General features: G+C 42.1%; 1 protein-coding gene across 39 annotated transcripts in view; it reads left to right on the top strand.

The window, feature by feature from the left end:
* Window positions 1-958: 958 nt before the first annotated feature.
* The window catches only part of cast (calpastatin), a 53,084-nt gene continuing 33,067 nt past the window's right edge, over window positions 959-20,975 (top strand). For 19 of the 39 annotated variants that reach the window (XM_050037098.1, XM_050037087.1, XM_050037077.1 and 16 more), the window contains exons 1-2: window positions 3,934-4,005; window positions 5,492-5,587. In XM_050037098.1, the coding sequence (XP_049893055.1) occupies window positions 3,949-4,005; window positions 5,492-5,587 (153 nt within the window). In that variant the 5' untranslated portion in view covers window positions 3,934-3,948. Of the gene's footprint in view, window positions 1,073-3,856; window positions 4,006-4,636; window positions 4,783-5,491; window positions 5,588-12,045; window positions 12,206-20,975 lie in introns of those variants that run through there. The other 20 variants (XM_050037099.1, XM_050037092.1, XM_050037080.1 and 17 more) reach the window with 10 other exon arrangements.

Below are 20,975 nucleotides of genomic sequence, written 5' to 3'. Positions count from 1 at the left end.
CAGTGACTCCACCTAAACACTGCACATGAAAATACAAAGGAAACAATACACAAAGTACTACTGAAATAATAATTTACCAGTAACTCAATAATGCAGAATCTATTACTACTTAAATATAAATAATGCAAACAGTAACTTAAGTAATAAAAATAACCCACAAATATAATGTGTGTGGTAATTATGGTTACACAACAATGGAGGAAGTGCATCCTGTGATCACTGGGCTCACTTCTAGTGAAACTATACTATTCCCCATTTTGGGGGGACACCCTGCAACTCCCTCAAGGTCCTCTGGGGTCCCTGGACCTCTGATTGAGAACCACTGGGTTGGCTAATGTAACAATATAAAGAAAAGCAACTCTCAATGAGTAGACCGTGGCCCCCTGATGGGCCCTCCAGTGCCATCTAGTGGTGTGAGATAGGTTACTGCCAATTGGTTAGATTATTATTATTTTAGTAATTTACAAAGCTAGTAATACTTATATTTAGAATTCTAACAGATTAAAAAATATCAAGTTATGATGCATAATTTCAGTGAGCACTTGGATGTCCGTCACATACATCATCAGGGGTGTGTTCAAGCTCCAAACGGTGTGCATCGTTTTGTCACGGTTTAAAGGTTGAACATGTGAAAAGGTGTGCAGTGGGTTTTTCTCTGTGTCAGAGGTGTACACAATCAGCAGCGACATATATGTACATAAATGTATAGTAAATCTTTACTCATTAAGTTTATGTTGTGTTAATTAATCATAACTTGCTCTGGTAATGTCACCGTGTTTCACTTGTCAATAAAGCTCCTTTGAATTGAACTGAATTAACTCCCGGAGTATTAAAATGCAGTGCGCATGAATAACACAACCAAGAATACAAGGAACCAGTGTTTGTGTTTACATAGCCGTGTTGTTTCAGTTTGTGAGGCTGAACTCAGCCCCGGAAGAGACTAACGTGTTTGCCTCAGTTAGCTCGCTAACACCAGCCTCAGATACAGGCACACATTATGGATCGGTCTATGAAACGAAAAAACGATGAAGAGGAGGGAGACAAGCGGCCAGTGAAGGCTCCAAAGCGTGTGGTGAGGAAACATGACCCTGAATAACCTACGTTTAATTTATATTCATGGTGACAGGCGGTGATACTGAGCTGAGAGTGTGTTGAATGTGATGAAGGGCTGTGAAATGAGAGGCGGAAAATCACTGAGGCTTTACAGACACGGTGCTGCATTCACGTGCTGCTCGGATACTACCACTTCCCGAGTAGGATAGTACGTCTTCCGACTCGGGCGTATTCACGCGCTTTTAACTTGTAATGTGGAAACAACATGGGTGCTACAAGGAAGATGTGTTGTAGTGTATTGCTCAGAGCATGTAAGAGGGTTCACACGGTCAGGGGGAACCTGTATAAGTCGTGTGATTTCACAATTACATTTTCTTGGCCTGAAGAAGTGGTGTAATTGTGTTGTGTACGTGAAATGGTTACAATAATGTTCCGCATATAACCGTCCACCTAATGTAGAACGGGCAGCATCTGTAGCTGTTAATGTAGCTCTGATATGCATCAGTATGTGACAACGTTTTGCTTACCATCATGTACCTTTCCTCATTTTCTCCCTGGGTCCCTCTCTCTTTCACTGTATGCCAGCTAGCTGAAATTATGTTTGAATACAGTTTGAATCTGTTATGTTTAAAAACACAGGGCAAGTGGGTCAAGAAAAAAAAACTGGGTCCTTGGAAAGTCGTGAAGAGTTTGAAAGGTGTGTCCATAGAAATGTGTGGGCACCCTGGTTTAAAAACATGCTGATAACAGTTTGAAGCTTTATATAGTGTTGATTTGGTCTCAGACTTGTTTCTGGATCAGTGAGGTGAAGTCAGGTAATGTGGGACACTTTTTAGTAGATCACTAAGAAAATCACTTGAAACTCTTATGACTACCTTGAGTGTTTTTTTTTTATAACTATATGGATCTCTGTGATACTTCTATAAAGAAAATGTGTTGCCAAGTTAGATAATATAGAAACTTTGAACCGTCAATCACATCAACAACCCCATCCTCACTCTGATCACATGTTCAGGTAAAAGGGGACGCTAATGTTAGTATGTTTTTTAAATGGTAGAGTCCATGTATCAGTTCAGTCATTCAGTCATTCATGTAACCTGTGGCTATTCATTAAAAAACATTCTGCCATGCTCTCCCTGTTCTTTTGCTGCTTGTTTCCTTTCCTTGCTGTCATTGTGTCTACAGTGTACACGTACATGTGTGTAACAGTGATGGCTAATTGTGGACTGTTTTGGCTGAGAGGATCTCACTGCATCATCGATCATATTTTTTAAAGAGGCAAAAAAACTAAAAATGTTTTAGAATACATCATGATTTTATGGCACCCAGTGGCCTAAAAACATGCTGCTGGTTTCACCTTTAAATATGTCGATATTTTAGCTTAATTTTTTTGTCCCATTTTACCTAAGTACACCAAGTCCTCACTCAAAACCCTTTCTCATACAAAATAAAGTGTATTGTAAAAACATTTTGATTATTAGTCAAATACTTGATAAAATGCAACATCCTGCAACCATTTTTGTTGTTATACCTTTAATGTTGTAGCTGCAGCACTCGTATTATCAAAAAGATCAAATCAAAATGCCACATGGTTTACCTTGCATGTTCAGGGATCAGTGGATTTTTCAGACCAGTAAGAATTATTGTTTCATGTAAAGCACATTTGTATTTATGCAACATGTTTGGTGACTGGCTGCTAATATTTAAAGAGGTGTGAAACCTATGTTGTCCCACATTACCTGACTACACCCTACATTCCATAAAACCACTAAAATGTTGCTCTGCCTGTCCTTGTCATTAGAGTAAGTACTATAAATAACTTTTCTAACTACGGTATTGTAGGTCACTTTAGGTGGACAGCAGCTAAACAACCTAACAACCTAATACCATAGTAAAAAACTTTGAGAATTGAATTGCAATGTGTGGATTATTAAAAGTTTCTTACTATTTACTAAAAATGTACTTTCGTTCGCCATGTTTCTGCGTGATATGAAATCAACTGGGCAAGTCATATACGAATATTTTTCCTGACTTTCCCAGTTGTTCAGACTAGAAGGGGCATTTACATGAATTTTCCCAGTTGGAAGCTCATTTTTGTCAAACACTAAAGTCACAATAATGTTTCATAAGGAAAAGGGATGAGCAGCAGGCACAACAGAAAGTCTTCCCCCTACTTTGACACATTTTTTTATCATTTATCTTGGAGGCTGATACTCAGATTTCAGTAGTGGCAATCAGTAATGTGCCTTACAGTAGAGAGCCCCTACTCCATGGTTGAATCATGGGGCCTGCAGTGACTTTAGTGTGAAGTCAGGCAGTCCCTCTGTCGCCCACCAGAGGGCATCATTGTGTTGAATAATAAAGGCCCCAGCTCCCTGAGAGGAAAAGGATAACATCAGTGGTGAGTCAACTCTTCCTGGGCTGCGGGGCGGGTCTAGTCATGCCAAAAAAATCCAGTCAGTGGGTTCTTCCTGTGTTGCATGTTAGGAATATCATGTAGACAAATACATAGATATCTAAACATGCACTGAACCACGCTGTTGATGCAGTTTATATGGACTCATGTCACACTGACACCTTTACCCTGTCATCACTCATGTCATCACTATCTGTGTCAAATCTGTGTTTATGAATCTGAAAGTAGATGATATATAGAGAGAACCTGATAAAGCACAAGACCTTACTTGCTCTATCTTAAATACACATACACCTCCTGCAAAACAAGCTCCTGTGCCAGCTAATAGTCTGATCGGCTATCAAAGAGAAAGTTTTGTCAGCGGGAGGGGCAACACATTTTGCTCCGAGGGGGCAGATCACATCAGTCTGTAGTCTCCAAACTGAGGACTGAGGGCGCAGAAGGAAACTTTTAAAAGTTCATCCACCCGTGTTGTAAAGATGCCACACAAGAAGAGAGGCCATGGGCACAATAAAAACGCCAAGGACGCGAAAGAAGTAAGTTTTCCTCTTTCATTGGTCACAGGCGCACAGAATGGATCGATCAACTGCAGAATGTGTTTTACAGACACAAATCGGCAGATGCGTTTTCCAAGATAACAATGCAGAAGTTTACATGACTGCTTTGGATACATGTGTGCAAGCAGAAAACATTTCTGTGGATAGGTTGGAGTGTGTGTGTGGGGGGTGTTTTTGCAGGATGGTTGCACTGGGTGTTGCTGCTGTTAAGCTCAACTCTGCTGATCGCTGCATCCATTAACCTTGTCTATAACTGACCATCATCACTCGATCAATAGTCACCATGGCTGTGTTTACACGTCCAGTTTCCCAACCAGTGATCAAACTATGCGTCCAACCTCCCCAGCAGCGTGCGTTAAGCTGGTGACAATCACATTGCGCATGAAGTTCCTTCTATGGAAAAATGCAACTGGTGATGGGAGTGAGTGAGTGAGTGGGTGGTGTGTACTATATTCAGATTAAAGCTTGATTCTGCTGTGGATATGCGGAAGAGGCAGAGATCCCGCTGTAAAACAATACCACCCCATTTTTTATTAATCAGCCTGTGTCAGAACACTGCTACAGGACATACACCTTTGTATGCTGATTGTCAGAAGTGTATGGGGAGTGGCTCAGTGTTTAGTAAGGCATGAGAGAGAAGATCTTGCGGTGAGGGACCGGAGAGAGTGGCAGTGCAGGAGTGAAACTTCATAATTCCAGGACAGTGTTCTCGCCTCCTGATCCGACATGGCGTATGGATTGTACTGGTGCATCACTGTGAGTACCCCTCCTGCTTTCAACCCCCTTTCTCCCCTGCTTCACCCTCAGGCAACACACTGAAATTACTCTGAAGTAAGGCTTGGCACCTGGAAAGGCGCTGCATGCGTTAATGCGCTGCAGCAAACCAGCACTACTTGTCTGGAAGTGTAGAAGCTGCTGAAGGCGCTGTAAGACTTGGCATAGGCTGCACAAGATAACCTTTGAGTTGAAATAAATAATTGTAAAGGCTTTGCTCATATTCTGTCACACACACAGTGTTTAGATACCAGGGTGTGTGACTGTTTAAACTGAGATAGGCTTCAACAAGCACACTTGTGTCAGCTTTGAATTAGTCCCAGTTATTCATGAGGTTAGAATCAGATATGAAACATGCTGCAATGTCCTGTTAACTTACCCCAAACTCCTTTTGCAGTACGATTTTTTGTATTTTGTACATTTTCTACAATTAAAATTATATTGAATAACAGTTAATATTGCTTAAAGAAATACCTAAATATAATAACATGCTGACAAACATAGAATGTGACTATCAAAAAGTAACATTTGTGCATGGAACATTTGTCCTCAGATGTTAAAAGAATAAACCCACCAACACAATAGGTTGAAATCACTGCATCCTGTACAGACGTCCCTGTGAATTTACTGCCAGAAAGTGATTCAGCACGCACGATAACAAGCTGGTGCATGTGTGTCTTTGTGTGTGTAGTATGGTGGGGGAAGAGCTGCTTACCAACTTCAAGACCATCAGCGTAGCAGCCCGTTTTCACCCAACTATCCCACTGTGGGGTACTACTATGTCCAGGTACTGACTTCACCTCCTCCTGCTGCATCAGAGATGCACGCTGAAACCAAGGAGGTCATGGTTTGTGTTTTTTCCACATGTGCAGAATCTTGCAAGGTTGATTTTTAAAGGAATTCTGTTGCACTAAATGTGGGATATTTAGTTTTAATCTATCATCATTTCTACATTACACACTTTATAATTGCAGTGATCATGAACATTTTAGGGCCCAGAATCGGGGCCACAGGTCAGAAATGTAAACTTTGTGACATATCTGCATCACTGTAGAAGATGGTTTGAAGACCAACCTCGTGTTGCAGTGCATATGTAAAGGAAACTCAAAGTAGGTGTTTGTCTCCCTCTGCTGAGTGCAGTTACACTTGAGCTTGTAAATGCTGATTTGTGAGATTAGCGCTGCTGTCTGTCAAACCGCCACCTGAGAAAGTAGCCTGTGTTGACACTTGATGACGAGGTGCAGTGAACCCAGAAATTCCTGAGCTACTTTTACCTTTACTAGGCAAAACTTTTATCTTTACGAGGAACGGGCCTGTGTTTGTCTTTTTAAAGCGTGTATATGTCATTTTCAAACTTTCACTGTAAGAGCCTGTCATGTTTATTTCCTAACATTTTTTTAAAATGATGTCAAAATTACAGTTATGTATCAGTAGAGTTGTTAACCGTTCATACACTTCCTGTCCAGCGGATGCAGAAGCGCTGCAGTCTCTCTGGGAACAGGGCCCTGTGTACGTGAGCCAATGTGTGAAATGGTAATTGGCAGAGTATGTAGGCGTCTGAACCGCTGTGGTGGAGGTAGTGGTGACTGTCGTACGACATGGATCTAAATATAAAGACGACTTCCAGCTTAGCAGTGGAGTCCAGTTACATTTGCACACTAATGTTGCACTGGCACTCACAACCACGTTTATGACAACATCTGGCATGTCCTCATTCATTCTCATTCATATTCAACTAACTTAATTCTCTCAGGTGTCCTATTTTAAATGTGATACTAAAAAGTGATGCTACTTCCTGTATTTTTCATTTTTTATTTTTTGGGAGGTTTCAGTCAAAGACATATGGTTTTGTTTTTCATGGTGCACCAGCCAGTTTTACAGGCTGGGCCATTTGACACTTCGCATCAGAAAAGGTGTGTCTGTCTGTCAGACAGGGAGTGTGCAATGCTTTTTGGGATGTGTATGTGTACACACACATGTGCAAGCATGAGCGTTTGCAGAAGTGCATGAACAGTGCAATATGTGCAATAAGTACATACATGGCCCTGCAGTTATGTACCTACTGCCTGTGCTGTACATGCTTTGTTTATCTTTTTTTTTTAAGTCATCTGGAACAGAAAAAGAATCGAAAAGCAAACTTGTATGACTTCATTCCTTTTCTGTGTGAACACAGTGGCTGATAAGATGGAATAGTTTTCAAAGCATGACACAGTGGACCTCCTCTCTGTCAAGGCTGCAAGCAGACAACTGCCAATCCCAAACCCCAACACTACAATGTTAAAATGATTGGATTTTTTGCATGCATGTCCACAGTATTCAACACAGAGTAAATGTCTGTATGTGAATGAAAGTGTTAGTGTTCCAGGAATATAGGAACTATTTTGAAGGGACATTCTGAGCCTTAGTAATGTTTTGTGTTGCGTGATATATTTTCATAGATTTTATAACTTCTTAGTCTTTGTCCTAGGTTTATATGAGGGGTGATCCTGCTCTAGGTTTTGGAACTACAGTTCCCAGAGTGCTTTGGGGCCTGCAAACAGGAAGCATGGGGTCAATTTGTTGTTAGACAAAGTGGCACCATTAAAAGAGTACCGAATAAGTAGGGGTGTAAATCACAAGTTTCATCACAATACAATTTACTATTGATTCTTTGGATAATGACGTGATATTTACTGATATCACGAAGTCTTCAAGTTAGAATTTTGACTTGATTCAGTTCAGGGGCCTGTGATGGATATGAGATATTAGTATCCTCATTGTCTTGTTCTTGGCTGCTTGCCATTATCTGCCTGGCACTAGGCTACTAGCGCTGTTTGAATATTTGGGAAGTAGGAGTGCTTGGACGAAAATGGTGACAGATATGCAATGGGAATTTCAAAATAAAGGCGTATCTTAAAGATGATGATATTTATTGGATACATTATTGGATCATTTAATCAACATATCGATCCAGATCAATGGGTCATTACACCCATAGACTGTAAAAATAATGTATGTAGCTACCGTGACATCAACCACTGGTTTGTGGACTCCCATTTTGAAGCCTTGAGTTTGGCATTTCTGCTGTCGCCATCTTGGTTTTTGGAGGCAGAAGTGACCATATTTGGGCAAGAGGCTGTCACTGTGGTGGACAGAGGGGTGGATCTGACTGTGAAACCTAGGACACTATCTGCAGACAGCCTGTCACTCAAAGTGGCCTGCCCTTAGTTGTGTGGAAATTTTAGCCTCAATAGAATGTAAACGGGTGAGTTGTGAAAAACATCCACTTCCTGCACAGTTGTCATGAATGCTGAAATTAGCTATAGAAACCAAAACTGTGTTTTGTACCAGGCTGTAAACATGTTTATTTCTACTGTAAAGTTGGGCATTTTAACATGGGGTTCAATGAGGAATGACTAGCTTGTGGAGCCAGCCTCAAGTGGTCATTAGAGGAACTGCAGTTTTTGGCACTTTGGTGATGGCTTCCTTTTTCAGCCCTTGAGGCTGCCACTTGGTTATACCCCTACAAATTAGCAACTAGAAGTTCAGTTATGTAATGTACTCATGGATGTAAAGACAGCTGTCACCAGATTACTCTGATATTGGAGAAAACTTAAAAACGTGAACATTCTCAGGCAGTTTCTAAAACCATATATTGTATTATGATTTCTGAGGAGATTTATTGACATTTATCAGCAGTTGAATATCAGAGATAGTTATGACTGTCTCTTTCACCTCTTTACCTTTGCCTTACATCTCTTCCTCCACGCCCCCACCACCAACTCTCCTGTGCAGCTCACAGATGTCAAACCTCTGGAATGTTGTCTATGACAGTGGATTAACATGTAATTCAACTAAATGCACAACAATTCTCAGTTTTTTCTTCATTATATTACCTTGAATTTTATTGCCACACTACTTCTGTATTAATAAAGGGACAGTTCGCCCTCAAATCAAAAATAAGTATTTGCTGGGGTCAGGTTGATGAAGATGTTACTCTATCGGTGCAGCAATCAGCAAAGCATTCTCAATGTCTTCTCCACACTTTGACCCCATGATCCAACTGCCATAGGCAGAATCTGGGCTCATCAGTGAACATAACATTCCTCCACATGTTCAGGTTCCAGTGCACATATTGCACAAAAGGGGCCTGACAATGAAGGGCAGTCATGGCACGCCTCCTGGCAGCCCTACGATACCGGAGATTGGTTGTGTGCAGTCTGTTCCGGATTGTCTGGGCAGAGAGCCGTCAGCCATATCATCCTGCAAACCTTGACTGCAAATCTGTAGAAGACTGCCTACAGTTCCCTAAGTGCTGACAGGATGAGGAAATGGTCCGCTTGGGATGCCCACTTCGCAGCCTCTGACATCCCCTATTATATGGAACTTGGCCTTCAGTTTGTGATGGTACTAGGGCTCACTCCAAATAACTTGGTTTTGCAGAACACCAGCTTGAAGTTGCCCTATTGCACAGGCCCTATCCCGATCAGTCAAACATGGCATGCCGATTCTTGGAGCAGACACCAACTGACCACTGTAGCAGGGCCCATGCTCAGGCAGGCACCCAATTTTCAGCACCTGGGGGTACCAGAAGCTCAAAACAAGAGTCAGTTGCAACAGCATAAAAAAAGCTGTTTGGCATTTGGCAGAGAAGATTTCACAAAATTTTTCATGGGCACAACCCACATACTCAGCTCTGCTGCTTATCCCACAAATGCATGTTCCTTACAAATGTGGCACCATTTAAGAGGGAAATAAACAGGCTTTCCAACGGTATAAGATTTATTGCCAAGAAGCATTGTTACAACAAAGAAATAATCTACCAAACACAAATTTACTTACTTTTTGTGCTTAGTTTAGATGGCACTCAGCTTGTGGTGCTCAAAGCGGCAAAACAGACATTTAAAAAAACTCAACAGTAATGTCTCTTTCCAGAAATCATGACCCGGTTACTCAAGATAATCCACAGGCCTTCTTGTTTTATGCAGATGAACTATTTTCTTCTACCGAACAACACCTGCCAAACAAAACACTGCACAGAAGGAAGTGTGCATCTACTGCTAGCTTACCTAGCACCATTGAGCTTGCTAATGTGACAGCTTAGCCAAGGAGGACGCCATTAATGTTTACATCTCTTGCTGTTACAAGCACAAGCCTCGCGTCCACTATGCAGGAGGAACCGTACATCTACTCACGGACGAGAGGCTTGTGCTATGTGAGCTAGCAGTAGATGCACTCTTCCTTCTGCACGGTGACATGGTTGGTGGGTGTAGTTTGGTAAAAAGAAAATAGTTCCTACATGAAACTGTTCACAACAAGATCTGAGGATTATCTTGAGTAACCAGATCATGATTTCAGGAAAGAGACATTTCTGTTTAGTTTTTCAAATATATATTTTTTGGCACTTTGAGCACCACAAGCTGAGTGCCATCTAGTTCCATTATATTGGAGAGAAGGCAGACATCTCTACGTCTGATATCTCCAACACTCTGCAACTCACACAATCTGGATTGATTTATAGCAGTACAGGTAAGAGGAAAATGATGTATTTTTGATTGGGGGTGAACTGTCCAGTTAAGATACCAGACAGAAAATTAATATATTTAATCTTCAATATTTAATGTTTGCTACTTCTGTGTGTTTTAATTTAATCATCCATGTCATCTGGTATTAATCTATTTTTATATGTCTTAATTCTGTAAAGAAATCCAACATGGTTGTCGTTTCTTACCATTCAGTTTTAGTATCATATTGGCACCTACAACAATGTGACAGGTTACCAGTGAATTGTCATTAGCATCTTGAAACCCTTTCATGTGGCATGCATAATGGAGGAGCTCACAACTCCACCTGGACATTTAATTTTAATGATCACTTAATCAGTGTGCTACACAAACTGAAATTTCATGTGTGGCTGGTTTAACCCACGAACAGTAGCATACATTATTTCCATATTTTGCTGAGGTGTGCTAGTATAAAACACAAAGACTCACTCAAAGATTGTATTGTCTACTCACCCCGCCCAGAACTGCCCAGCGGGACGCACAATACGCCCAAGTCATAGGTGAGCCTCAGGGCTATGAGTGGAATTCAGCTGCTTCTTCTATAACTGACATGAAAACAATGAGAGCAAAGTTATGGCTTCGTATACATCTTTGTGTTTTATTTTCCACACTGTCTTTATTTGTGTTTTCATAGTGGTACCATACAATGCAGTGCTGTCTTCCTGCTTTTGTACTTTGCTGAATATGTAGTTCAAGTTCTGAGTAATGTGTCTCTCTTAGTTAAAAAGTACTGAAGGTGAAGGTTCAGAAAGCCAACGCCCATGCCTCAAGCTTCAGTAAATCTATTACTCATGTGTTCAGTGAAAACACTCCCTACATTCTTTTTTCTAAATAAGTGTTTTGCTGCCGCCCTGGCTGTTTTGATGCACACTCGTAACCTCCATTTGCCACAGATAACAACCTGTCATTGGCTCTGCCAGTTGCTATCGATTGATCGTTCTGACCTGGTGACCAGATGTTGAAATAATGAGCAGGGTTCAATCAGTATCTTTCCCTGCTATTACCCTCAAGAGGTGATGATGTCAATGTGATATGGGATGGACGTCTTCAGTTCTGTTTGTCTTGGCGGATAGTTGACGCCGATGTTATTACAAAACTGTTGCCCCTCCCTTTATTCTCATAGGCAACCATGTAGTTGCACAAGCTATCTTTTATTGCTGCGTGTACATAAGAGGTGTGTACTCATGCACACATGTGTCTCCATGGCTGTGTGTGCTCAGGGCCTATATATCATTACAAATCTAGGTGTGTGCTTGTTGATAAGTGGTTCAGATATTGTCTCAGTACACTGCAAAGAAATAGTTTTACACACCTGCTCAGTCATATTTTTATGCATGTGCGCCCTTGTGTGTGTGTGTGTGTGTGTGTGTGTGTGTGTGTGTGTGTGTTGAACCAGTATCNCAGTACACTGCAAAGAAATAGTTTTACACACCTGCTCAGTCATATTTTTATGCATGTGCGCCCTTGTGTGTGTGTGTGTGTGTGTGTGTGTGTGTTGAACCAGTATCTGTGTCCCTGAGAAGCAGCTCAGATGTGGCCCCTCATCAGGTGGGTGTCAGTCCACGGTCAGCTCACGTCCCTTTATAGCTCAGGGAATTACAGCCCAGTCTCTACTGACTTCCACATGTGAGCCTTCCCCAGCTTTGCTCCCCAACCACGCCCCCCCTTCGGTCCCTCCGCCCTCTCCCTCTCTCTCTCCCTGTGAGTTGGAAACATGCTGCAAGCCGACAGACAAGGCAGAGGCTGACAGACATACACACGCACGCTCGGAGGCATTTTCAGCCAACATGGGCCAAATATTGAGCTGGATCCGAGGCCCACGGGACGGCCAGGCTCTGCAGGATGTGACCGTGGAGGATCAGGTGTGTGCAAATGTGTTTATGTTTGTGTGTGTGTGTGTGTGTGTCTGTGTGTGTGTTTGTGCTGGTGCCATGGTATGTGCCGAGCAACTAATCCAAAAGTATCCACGTGTGTTTTGTTTTGTTAATGTAAGTCAGCCTGTATGTTTAAAACTACATGTATTCACGCTCTGTTAGTCCAGTCTGTACTGTGTGTTTAACAAAGGACTTATAGGGGAAACACACATGAGGAGGAAAACTGTCTTGGCTCCAATCCAAGTCAGACCTCCCTCTCTCTCTCTCTCTCTCTCTCTCTCTCTCTCTCTCTCTCTCTTCGTCTGTCTGTCTGTCTCTCTCTCTCTCTCTCACTGCTGGAATGTGAGGCGTCCGGTCAGCCTCTGCTAGTTCAGAGCTGGAGTGTGAGTTTTGCAGTGGTGAGATATTAAACCAAGGCTCGGACAAGGCCTGCACTGTTTGCTACCTGTTGCTACAAGCACTGTCCACAGGGAGAAACCATAGAGCCCTGTTAGTGATGGTTGTTTAAAGGAGGTAGCTGTCCTGATTTTATTTTCATAAAGTAAAACATTGAGTTTGTTGTTTTTCTTTCATGACAGGTTTTTGAGTTTGTTAGGTCTCGCCCAAATAGCATTCTCCTGTATTAATGTGCAGCAGCAGATGGAGCAGTAAGAAAGGGTGTGTAACTGGAATAAGGTTGTTTTTTTTCTTTGGACTTGCACGCACCGGTCGTCATATCCTGTAACCTCAGTGACAGTATCTTTTGTTACCCTTTCACATGTCGAGCAGAGAAAGTGGCTGTGATATGTGACAGGTCTACACTGGCCGTCCTGATGTCAGTGCTTCGTTATCAGGGCTGTGTTAGTTTGCTCTGAGTCATTTAATGTGTTAAAGGTTAAAATGTGTCCTGGGAGGAGGACTGCGCACTGATAGCCTTCAGATTTTTGGTAGGAGTTTTTATTTGTTGTGTTTTGGGCCAAAAATCCTCAGCCCTGGGCTGCAGCAGTCTTCCTCCCCCACAACTTACGGTGGACAGTCTTAAAATGACAGGAAATTGCCACTGGGAAAACACATCTTGGCTGGACATGCAGAGCAAAGTCTAAATGGATGATGACGTCTTAGTGAATGCTGTACACATCAGTCTTATGATTTGGCAATTGTGTTTCCATGCTGTCATACAACTGACAGCTAATGTATTTCAACACATCAGATTTATTGTTGACTTCTAACGATCCTCATGTTATTACAGCATTATTCAGCAGTAAGCAGTAATGTATATAAACAGTAGCACTTTTTCATATAGTTTTAGAGCTTTTAAAGGTCCAGTGTGTCGGATTTAGTGGCATCTGGAGGTGAGGTTACAGAACTAAAACTTCTACTGTGTGTCAAATGTGTTGAAGAGAAATACAGTGGCTGATGCGAAAACGCAAATGGCCCTATCTGGAGCCAGTGTTTGATTTTTCCATTCTGGGCCACTGTAGACACAACATGCCTCCACTTCGTATGTAGATATAAGTGGCTTCTTCTAAGGTAAAGAAAACACAACTATTCTTAAGCCCTTTTTAGATAGGAATGGTGCAAATTTGCAGGACAGCCCAATCAGTCTTTTTTCAGCATTGGCAGTATAAAAACAAAATCAGGGAGGGCGGAAAATTGCCGCCTGTCTTCTTTTGTTTATACAGAATGCGCCTTTTTCGGGGCAATGGGAGGCGTGAGCAAGTAACAAAACACGCGGCTGGTCAGGCGGCGGTAGTCAGGCGGTGATTCTCTCGTAAGTCGGCCCGTTTCTCACCGTCCCCGTCAACTGAGGGTTAATGGCCTCTTCGTTTGCCAGGGCAAGGAGGGTACGCAATTCCTTGTCTCCCCAGTTGCTCATCTTTACTGTGTCTGTCAGGTTCGCGTTTCCCTCTTGCTACTAGCTGCTCGCTAATTCCTGCTGTCAGCTGTTTCCTGTTTATCCACCGCCAGTGGTTCGCACGTGCGGCGTCATCAACAGCTCCTCCCACAAGTCTTCAACAGCCCCTACCGTTGCTGAAGGCTGCCTCGGTCTGTTTAAACTTAAAGGGTTCTGCCAATATGACTACCCTATGCGGCGGAAAATTGGGCGCCTCGGATCAACTCGCCTTTCTGCCTCTGTGTGTATAAACGCTCGCAGCTGGCCGGCAAATCGACCCAACATTCGCGGAAAATCTGGCAGTATAAAAGGGGCTTTAGTTTCAGGTGATTATAAACTGATGAAAACATAGTTATGAACATTAGGCTATGTACCATTTTTGCCAATAGATCCCCCTAAATCCTACACACTGGACCTTTAAAGTCCTTTAACATCAGTAAAAGTAGCAATGCCACAGCTTAAAATGACTCCTTTACAAGTAAAAGTTGCACATTCAGAATTAAAGAACATAGGGCAGTTATAATAGTTTTATCATAACAATACGACACTGTGAAAACAATGCGAGATGTCGCTAGTTGTGATGGACCTATTTGAATGTTTGAACTACTTTATATACCATAAGGTCATAACAGGTTTTGGTGTAAAATAAGGAGCTAGTAAGTAAGGAAGTCAAATAAATGTTGGGTAAAAAGCACAGTATTTGTCTTTGAAACATAGTGACCTATCAGTATAAATAAGTGCAAGATGGAAATATTAAAGTACCTTAAACTTACACTTAAACACAGGGGTTGAGAGCAGTTCTGGCAGTAGTTGTTTTTACTGTGTCAGCCGAAAGCACAAAGTTGGCCTTCAGTAAAAAGCAGTGTGCAAGACTCTGCTGACTCATTTGACCAAATGAAAGTGTGACGTGGAGCATGTACACTTTTTCCACTGTCAGGAAATGTCAAATGAAAACTTGAATTTCCCTCTGTTATCCCATGATAAAAAAAACCCCACAGACCAGCTGGATTGGTTAGCAGGAGCGTGTGTCATGTGACATTATGTCACAAGGTTTCTGGATACTGAGGGTCAAATGTCATAAACAGCCATTTACGATAACTGTCTCGACTTGTTAGAAGTCATAGTCAGGGAGAGTTTACAGGCAGGAGGGAATCAGCTGTATCGATGAGATGCTTCATTATGTGGTGCTCTCTAATAACCCCTCAGGCTGTGTGTAGGTTTGTCCCAGAAAAGGAGGCAGAGCACGTTGTGTACTTGTGAGCATAAATACACAGACATTTTTGTTGACACATATCCTGCACAGCTAAATATTTTCCTTCCATTTCCTGTTGTGTTTTTTTCAAATGTCTGTGTTGATCCTGTTGCCACCCTGCGTGTTATTCCACAGCACTCATCGGGACTTGTTGGATTTCTCACCTCACCGTCAGTTTGGCTTTGCTTTTGTCATCATGTCAGTTACATAAAAGCATCTCTGGGGGAGTTTGCACCTGAGAATGCGCTTAAGCGACGTGCTGTTGTAGCACCAAATACTTTCTGAATATTTGCTCTGCTGTCTGTTTACATCTGCCATGCTTGAGGAAAAGCTGGTGCTTATAGCCACAGAATGTTTGTCCCAGCAAGTAAGGCTTGGTAATGAAGACCCGGCAGCCTGATGCTTACTGGAAAGTGTAATATGATATAATGACTGAGATTCTTGGTATTATTGCTTCACATAGCAGATGACAGCGGAAAGCTCAAGTTCATGATGACATGTTAGCAAGCTTGTGATTATCATGAGTTAAAAATTACTGACAAGTCCTAACGATACCCTGATGGTATTGTGACTCTTTTGCACTAAAGATTTATTCTGTTGTTTTTTGTTTAGGGCTTATTTATTATCTGCAGATGTAAGATACACGCCTTTTCTAACATATACTGACAGTAGGTACTGTAGGACAGTAGAGAAGGGGCCTGCATTTTTTATGTGTTTTTCTAGTGTGGGATGAAATATGGGTCAACAAACCAGGGGGAAAGTGCAGTGCTAAATTTAGAGATGGTACAAGGACATCCAGCAAAGCAAATAACAGCTATAGTTTACCGTAAGTGTGGGGAATATGGATGGGCGCAGGATTACATAAGAAGGAGCTTCACAGGAGTCACATGCACTGAAGTCACTGCTCTACAACCATGTGTTATAGTAGTTAAAAAGAGAGACAAGTTGGCTGCTAAGTAGCTAGTAATTTTTTTAAAATAAATGGATATACAAAATTCATTTCTCATCTTCTTACGCCCCATGTTTGTTTTCTCTGAGTTTGATTTTAGCTTGGAAACGCAGCCACTACTTTTCACTAGCCAACTCTCATATCTCAGATTTCCGAACATCTTGAATGCACCATAAGTCAATATCCCTCACCTTAAAATGCGTTAGCACACAACAACGTGGCACCCTCAATGAAAATAAATGGAGATGTTTAAATCCTTGGCTCAAGCACGTATCAACCCTTAACAAGTTGCCTAACACACAGTGGAAGCTGCTCAGACAATGGGAGAAACACACAGGACAATAACACTATTGTTCGCTCTGCGATGTTCAGCAGTGATGTAAAGAACATGTAATGGGGCTAAAGCGTTTGTTTGGTCTGTGTTTTCCTGTAGACTATAGTCATGGCTTTGTTAGCACTCCAAAAATAATACCAGACAAAATGAGAGAGGATAAATAGTTTTTAATAAAATGTATTATTTATGTCTAGCAGGAGTTGAAATGATGGAAAACAAGCTTGTGTGAGAAAATTGCATTTAGACAGTCAGTTGTCTTCATTATTTATAGAGGTTAAGATTTTTGTTTAAAGATGTGCAATCAGTAGCACTGACTGATATCCTTTGGCTAAAGGTGTGTGTGTGAGTGTGTGTGTGTGGATACTTGCCAGTGATTCAGTCAGACTAGTAGGATGGCTCAAGGCATGGTGATGTAGGCTGGTTCAGCAGTCTATTGCTCCAACATTTCAGATCAGAGTGAGGTATCTCTGTGTGGAAGGGCATCCAATTTGACTGATATAATCAAATTATTTTGACAGCTGTGGTTACAAGCAGACAGTTGGATGCTTACCGTTCATGTGTTGGAATTTAACAGTTGTGTTTGTGCACGATAGCAGTTTGTGATGATTCGTTTGCTGCCTTTCGCTTGTCAAGTTAAGGAACGTTAGCAGAGGACTGAAGATTACTGTGTTGCTTGTCACTGTTATGGACCCCGAGAACAGTCGTTACCAAGGTAACAACAAAATAAACAGTAAATAATCCACTATATGTAGTGACTGATTCTGCACTGATGTTTAATAGTAATTAATATTTCATCAGGGTCTGACATCAGATCTCATTGTGGCTTTAAAAATAATTAGCAAACAATATCCAGACCTCTATAAACCAGGCTTTGTTGCTTATTGTTGTCGCACTTGAAAACTTGTTTGATGAATTTAAGGAAAGTGATAAATTAGCTTAATTTCAAGGGACAGATATGCTTATGTTGGCAAGTTAGCATGCCAGTGCTACAGTTAGCTGAGCCTATACAGCTGAGGCTGATGTTGAGCTAAGCCTTACAAAGAAAAGCTACTGTACTGTAGGTCTGACAAACTTGTAGCCAAATACGAAATAGCTGCATTAATGGATTTGTTTGTCCACAGAAGAACTCGAAACCCGACAGATGCATAGCTCTTACATATGATGGCCTTCTTAAGTTAATGTGGTGACCTTGTTAGCAAACTGTCGCCTCTTTACACACCCAGTGGCAATACAGCAACGTTGGCATACATTTGGAGTCTTGTTTCTGAACACCTGATTATTCAGACTCCTTTTAGCTCAGTTTTGGTCTCCACCAACTCGTGAGGGAAATAACTGGCCCTGTAGTTTACTAGATGTTTCATCTGCTTCTTCCCTATATAGGTGCTGACACTGTTTGCTTACTCGCTTGTTAGCTTCATATAGTTATATTTTAGAGTTCATTTGCTGAAAACAACCTGCTGATGGAAACAGAGCTGATGAGAGCCGGAAGACTCAACCACACACTAAATGGACCTGCACTTGTGTTGCGCCTTTCTAGACTTCCAACCAATCAAAATACTTTTTTACACTACGGCCTCTAGTTTCACAGACCTGGCGAGGCGGAGGGGCAGCGCACCTGCGCTTCGGCAACTGGATGTGGCCAGGTGGATTTTGCAAGTTTGGCACACCATGCACGCTGGCGCAGCTACTCACCGAACATAACTTACAATTTGTTGACAGCGTTTCTCTTGTGCGCGCGCGCTCTCTCTTTCTCTCTCTCGCAGTCTCACTCTGTTTCTTTTCTTTTGACTTTTCTAAGATGGCAGATGCTGAATATATACTGCCTATCTGATGCTGTGGCTGTTTGTGGTTGGCTGAGAGGGATGTGAACTCAATTGTTTGCAGCTGTGTTAATCAAATCAGGTTGGGTTTCCATTACGCGTGCCAAACTGTGCCAATCCCCTTTGATCTGACATCAGATGTGACGGGACAGTCGGTATAGAGATACATTTATGTGCTGATTGCAGATAGTTGCATTGAATAGTGTTTTTTGGGGTATTTATGGCATCGTTAATGTGCCTGACATTCTGTAAACCTGCCTGTGAGGTTTTGGTGACGTGTACGCACTGTCCGCTGGTCAGCCAAACTTCCACTTACACTGGCTGCGCTCCGCCTGCGCTGACAGTAGACCTGGTTTCAGCTGGTGAGCTTTTAGCGCACCTTCAGCGAAGCCTTTTGGCACGAAACTGTCACTGCGCCAAGCTGGATCTGTTGACACCTCCCCCTGCTGCGCCGCCACACCCATCTCAGCACGCCTCGGTCTGCCAAACTACCAAACTGAGCGCGCCTCGGGATGCGCTGCTCAAAACTAGCTCTGCGCGGGGTTCGCCACCCTGCGCCGCGCCGGGAAACTAGAGGCCTACGAGTCACATTCACCAATACACTGGTGGCCAAGGCTAGCACTCCTTCACTCATGACACTCATTTTTTAACACACAGCCATCGGGAATGATTTATTTGTAGTTCAGTATCTTGCCCAAGGATACTTCAACATGCGGACTGGATGAGCTGGGGATCGAACGGCTGATTTTCCGATTAGTGGACAACCCACTCTGCCTCTGAGCCACAGCCACCCCAGTAAACCAAAACAAAAGCTAAAACAGGCTAAAAAGCTCTATACAGGTGATAATTTTGCGCGATTTCACTGCCAGTGGCCTTCAGACTGACTTACATCACAGGTTTAATCCATGTCACAGCGTTTCTTAAAGGAGTAGTAATAGTCTAGGTTGACAGGTTACCCAGGTTGCCCCTGTAGCCTACATTATACCCTGTTGTTTCTGCATAGTCACTGTACTTGTTGACAAGTTTTTCATTTGCATTAAAGGCTTCCTTGTAACAAGTTCATATCGAGTACACAGAGTCCCTCTGGCAGCTACTGTTCTCAACCAGACACTCCTTTGTAACATCCAGATCTAAAACTAACACTTGTATCTAGGGCTGCCACGATTAATCGACTAATCGATGACTAATCGACTATTAAAATAATCGGTGACTATTTTAGTAGCTGACTAATCGGTTTGAGTCATTTTTCATAGAAAAGTACTATAAAAGTACCCCAAAATACTCTTACTGCAGCTACTTACGTTCAGATATTGGCAGCTTTACACACTCTCCCGTGACAGTGAACTAAAACCCTTTGGCGTGAGTATGAAACAAGACATTAGATGACGTAATTTTGGAGTTTGGGCGAGACAGGCCGACATGTTTCAACATTTTAACACATTTTTCGATGAAATGACTAGTCAACTAATCAAAGAAATAATCGACAGATTAGTCGACAATGAAAATAATCGTTAGTGGCAGCTGTACTTGTATCCCTCTATCTAAGTTCTACCAGTCTGTTTCAGTGTGAAAAGTTTTTCTCTGTGATCTCTCGCCAGTAAAAGTATACAACATCAGTTCTGTGTTTTCCCACAGACCTCATTTAAGAAACCTGATACCTCCCTGCCTCCCACTTAGAGTTTGCCTGTAAACTCCCAGAAACAGAATCAGAGATTCAGATTAGAAACCCCCCATTTCCAGCTTCACAGCTCTGACTGGCCAATCCCTCTGGATGGGTGTGTCCACAGTCTGCTTTAGCTCATTAGCTGTCAACAAAGATAAGAGTTACCAGGGGTTACTAAGCAAGGCGTTTGGATCCAGTCTAAGCATGCATGAAACATACCAGCTCTGTCTCTCACACACATAAACACTCTCACAGTCAAAGACACAAAAGCAGAGGGCAGGCTCTCTTGTGTTTTTGGAGTCAGTCGGGGCAAAGCTGTGAGAGAAGATTTATTTTGAAAGGGCTCAAACTGGACACAAATATTTCTGCCAGTGAGATGCCAGGGCAGGGATTGTGCAACATGTTGAGAAGATTTACCTGTTTGTCCTTTTAAAGATATTTTTAGTCAAAGAATAAGATCAGAGGAATTTAGAGACCACGCAGACAATTCCTCTTGACAAGGCCGTAGGTTTCATGTCAGCGGTGGGAGGACACACGTGAAACTGGGGGTATGGGGTCCTCCACCAGAACATTTTGGCATCAAACTCTTAATTTTCTGCATTCTGGTGATTTTTTATGCACCAATTTGTTCCTTTACTGCGTCAAATTATTGTTTAAAAGTCTTTAAATTTGTCAAATAATTAAAACCCTCTCATGTTTTTATTGTGGCGGACAAATGCACATTTTAAATATTGAAGGGAACATGTGCCCTACGTCCCTCCGCCTACAGAAAATATATCTCCTATGTTCAATTCTGTGTGATCTATATTCAAGGTGATAACCGTGTGTCCTTTAATCATTGACTTGCCTTGGCTGTTGTTTAAGCGG

Source organism: Epinephelus moara, chromosome 24 (assembly GCF_006386435.1).
Source record: "Epinephelus moara isolate mb chromosome 24, YSFRI_EMoa_1.0, whole genome shotgun sequence".
In the NCBI taxonomy this organism is placed as follows: domain Eukaryota; kingdom Metazoa; phylum Chordata; class Actinopteri; order Perciformes; family Serranidae; genus Epinephelus; species Epinephelus moara.
This window is presented reverse-complemented; position numbering and strand designations above follow the sequence as displayed.